This window comes from Zalophus californianus, chromosome 6 (genome assembly GCF_009762305.2).
Source record: "Zalophus californianus isolate mZalCal1 chromosome 6, mZalCal1.pri.v2, whole genome shotgun sequence".
In the NCBI taxonomy this organism is placed as follows: Eukaryota; Metazoa; Chordata; class Mammalia; order Carnivora; family Otariidae; genus Zalophus; species Zalophus californianus.
The window spans coordinates 73,622,948-73,627,024 of NC_045600.1; the positions used below are offsets into that span (position 1 = coordinate 73,622,948).

The 4,077-nt window shown below is 43.7% G+C and overlaps 1 protein-coding gene across 1 annotated transcript; it reads right to left on the minus strand.

Annotated features, from left to right (window-relative positions):
- Positions 1-1,831: 1,831 nt before the first annotated feature.
- On the minus strand, positions 1,832-3,682 carry LOC113910057 (ribonuclease K3-like). Its single transcript, XM_027571856.2, is given in 4 exon segments — positions 1,832-2,459; positions 2,461-2,622; positions 3,005-3,230; positions 3,621-3,682. Coding segments are annotated over 4 exon segments (753 nt in total). The 3' UTR covers positions 1,832-2,156.
- Positions 3,683-4,077: the final 395 nt, after the last annotated feature.

Sequence of the window (4,077 nt, forward strand, 5' to 3'; positions counted from 1 at the left end):
GTGCCAAGTTGTCCTGGCCTTCTTATGTCTTCCCACTGAGAGGGGCCTTCAGTATTTAGCACCCTTGGAATCCAGACTCCTGAAACCTGAAACTTCATATTTCTGTCTTTGTTTCTAGGACATGACATAAATATGTGGCATGAAGGAAGATGAGTCCAAGTAGCACACCTGTTAAAGGACTCGCTCGATTTGGAAAGAACCATTCTGCAGTGCAGATAATTGACACACTAGTAACTTCTTCAGTAGGTGGCCTTTCTGATAGGCATTATGTTTGGCTGCTACTCAAAGACAGATCAATCTACAAAGCACTTTAACTTACACTGGCCTGCTAGCCCTGTGAATCTAGTAGTTGACAAGGAAAGGGAAAGGTATGCAGGATTAGCAAAATATGCCACCCTTAAATATGCCTTTTTGGCATAAGAATAATGTTAAGCTGTTTATTTTGAGAAAGTGCTGACCAGAAGAAATTCTGAAAGCAGAGTGGAGGTTACCCTTTTGTAGGGGAAATTTACATTAGAAAGGGGCCTGTAACAGGAAGTGAGCCATTACAGGGATCACTTTCATCTGAGAGAGTCATCTGCATGGGAGGGCAAATTTCCTTTCCCAAACATTGCCTCCTCTCACCTTCCTCTGAATTGTCTTCCCCCCTTTTAAAGACCTAGACCCCTATCCTTTCCATAGTCAGGATGGTCCATAAGACTCAATTGGGCTAGTTGCTTTTAAGTCTAATATTTTTCTGGGGCTCTGCATGTATGCACATAATTAAAATAGTTTTTGTCCTATGAAGTTGCCTTTGTTTTTTAAGATTTTATTTATTTATTTGACAGAGAGAGAGAGGCAGAGAGAGCAGGAATACAATGAAGTTGAGGGGCTGTCAGCCAAGAACCTAAAATGGTAGAGGAAAAATTATTTTTCCTCCCCTACAATTAGGACCTAAATTCTTAATCCCAGCCAAATTCTTTTTTTAAAAAATATTTTATTTATTTATTCATGAGAGACAGAGAGAGAGAGGCAGAGGGAGAAGCAGGCTCCCAAGGAGCAGGGAGCCCAATGTGGGACTCGATCCCAGGACCCTGGGATCTTGACCTGAGCCGAAGGCAGACGCTTAACCATCTGAGCCACCCAGGCGCCCCCAGCCAAATTCTTAATCCCAGTCTTTCAATTTCTGAATCTTCTACCTTTTCCAAAACACCACTATTGTGATATTTCAGTATTTAGGTAAGGCAAGAATGTTTTTAGTACCTCAGTGCTTTTTTTTTTAAATTGTAAATATCTATACATTCAACATTGGAGCATCTAAATACATAAGGTAAATATTAACAGACATAAAGGGAGAAATTTACAATATCCCCAGTGCTTTTTTTTTTCTTGATCTATGCTTTGTCTTAATGCATTCCAATAAACCATGGGAGAAGTACTCTAAGGCTACAGTGATTATCCCTACTACTACTTATATTCAAAACATCTGATGAAATACGGGATCCAATAGTAAAGATGTAAGATGCTTGGTTGTCAGGGTTAGAACCTGTTTGTGAAAGTACTATGGACACTCTATGAGGTATCCATGCCATCTCCAAATAAACATAGACCGTGATTTCAAGGGAAATATGTAAAAGCCATGAGCAGAGTTGAAGGGATGGAGAACACTCTTGCTCAAAGTCCCAGGGACACAGGGGTGGCGGAAGTGGTAGAAGAAGCCTTGGTTGCTGAATAACCTCAAAAGTCGCTTAGGGCCCACATAGTTCCCCTGAGAATGTTTACAAATGCAGTCTAGATGGCCCCAGGCTGGCAATGATGTGAAAGGCATCCCAAACACACACACTTATGGTCATTACAATGGAACAGAAAGTGATTTTATTGCTATGAACACAATGCAACAAAGCTGGGCAGAAGTTCAAGATTAAAAATAGGGGGCCTGGGTCTTTCTTTTCCCTTTTCCCTGTTGTCTTCCATCAAAACACAAAGCTCCAAAGCAAAAAAGAATCCTGTTTGCTTTTGTCCCCAACTCTGGTTTGGCATCTTCTCCCTCTAATTCTCCCACTCCCCTCCTTCTTTCTTCTACAGAAACCACAGAAAATAACAAAGGGAAAAAAAAGCAGAAGAGATCATAAGAGAACCTACAACAAGTGAGAGAGAAAGTAATGGAAACCTTAGTCTTAATCTAAGTGTACAGGAACCAGAGGATAGGGAGGGTCGCCTGGCTGAGGGGGGTTACAGGCAACAGTGTAGAGCTGGTTCTGGAGAGTAGTACTGTAGCGGCAGTTGGGATATGACCCTCCAGTGTGATAGCAGTAAGTCATTATAATAGGATTAGCACTCTGGTGACAGTTATTCTGGCCATTCCTGCAGATCCTGTTGGGCAAAAGACAGGTACCAGCCACGTTGCGGTAGGTGTCATGCAGAAAGGTGTTCTGAGGCTTACAGCGCTGATTATAAACATTGACAGCACGCATTGCATTGGTTGCATTGGACAGGACCCGCACTTATATGCTGAATTTCAAACCATTGAGCTCTGGTGCGAGGTTGAGCCCAAGCACCAAGGGGATGCACTGACCCCCATGATCCCAGTAGCAACAGGAGGAGAGGAAAGAGTCCCAGAAGATCCAGCATCATCTTTTCTGTGTAGGAAGAGGAAAGAAAATGAGAGAATGACAGTATTAGAAGCCATAAGAGCAAAATTATTATCACAAACATTTAGATCTTTATTGCTCCTTTCAAGATTTCATTCATCAAAAAAATTTTTTTTAAACCATCTTCCTTCTGACTAGAGTCTCACATTCTATGAAGGACCTGAAGCGCAGGGAGGAGGAATGTGAGGTAAAATGACGTTTCCTCTGACTGACAGATCTCATTCTTCTCTTTGTCCTGTACTTACTGGCCCAGAACCTTGTCTCTTCCCTCCTCCCTCCTGGAATGTTTCTCCTCCATCTATGTGACCTGGGACCTTCTGGCCATCTTCACGGCTCTACTCTCCCCAGCCCCCGGGGTTCTCCTCTTACCAGTCTCTGTGCTGGGGCTCCCGCTGAAATCAAAGGCAGTGATTAGTCCCAGGCTCAGAGGCTTTTGCCAGCTGTTCCTCTGCCAGGTGTGCCAGCGCGGTCTGCGTGCAGCAGGGGAGGGTTCCGAGCCCTAGGAAAGAGGAAAGGGAATGTAGGGCTTGGAAGATGCACTTCTTGTGCACAGTGTGGATGAGACCCACACTCTCCAACTCACTGTTAAAGCCAGTATCCCTGCAGACACAGGAAGAACAAGCCTACTTAAAGGAACAAAGGAGAAGTGATAACTTCCTCAAAGAAGTAGTGAGGAAATGATGACTTCCTGTTATCCGTCGAGTGCTTCCTTCCCTGAAGCTTTAGTGTTTTGGAGCTCCCTGATTTCAGTTCTTTAGGAGAAAACACCCCACAAACACACAAGACTCCCCCGGTCCAGTTGCCAATTGCAAGTCCAGCTTGTCACCTGTGCTTCTGACTGCCTGGCTATAAATCTGAGCTTCCCCCAACGCTTTATTTGTTCCACTACTTTTTTGGGGTGCTCACAGAACTCAAGGAAACACTGATGGTTTATCAGTTTGTTAAGGGATATGATAAAGGAGACAGATGAAGACCCAGATAAAGAGATACCAAGGGTAAGGTGGGAGGGTCCCTAGTGAAGGAGCTTCTTTCTTCATGGAGTTGGGGTGCATCACCCTCCCCGTGTAGATGATATAGGAAAGATGTTAACGTTTGAAACCAACAGCCAAGAAAGAATTCTTGAGACACCTTTGGTGCAAAAAGTGGTTTATGAAAGCAGGGGACAGGACCCATGGGTAGGAAAAGCTGCCCCGGGTTTGTGAGGTGTGGCTGATTATATACTTGGGAATTGAGGGAGATATGGAAAAGGGAGGTTTCAAAGGATTTTTGTATGTGAAAGAAGACTCACAGGATACCGGAGGCCTTGCCATTACCTGTTAAGATTGTCTCTCCTTCTAGTAAGGCATTGACAGTAGGATAGTTGGGAACTTCCTGGAGGAAATTACACTTTGCCCCCTTCAAGTATCTGTCAATGGACTGCAGATTATAAGGACATTTAATTGTATCT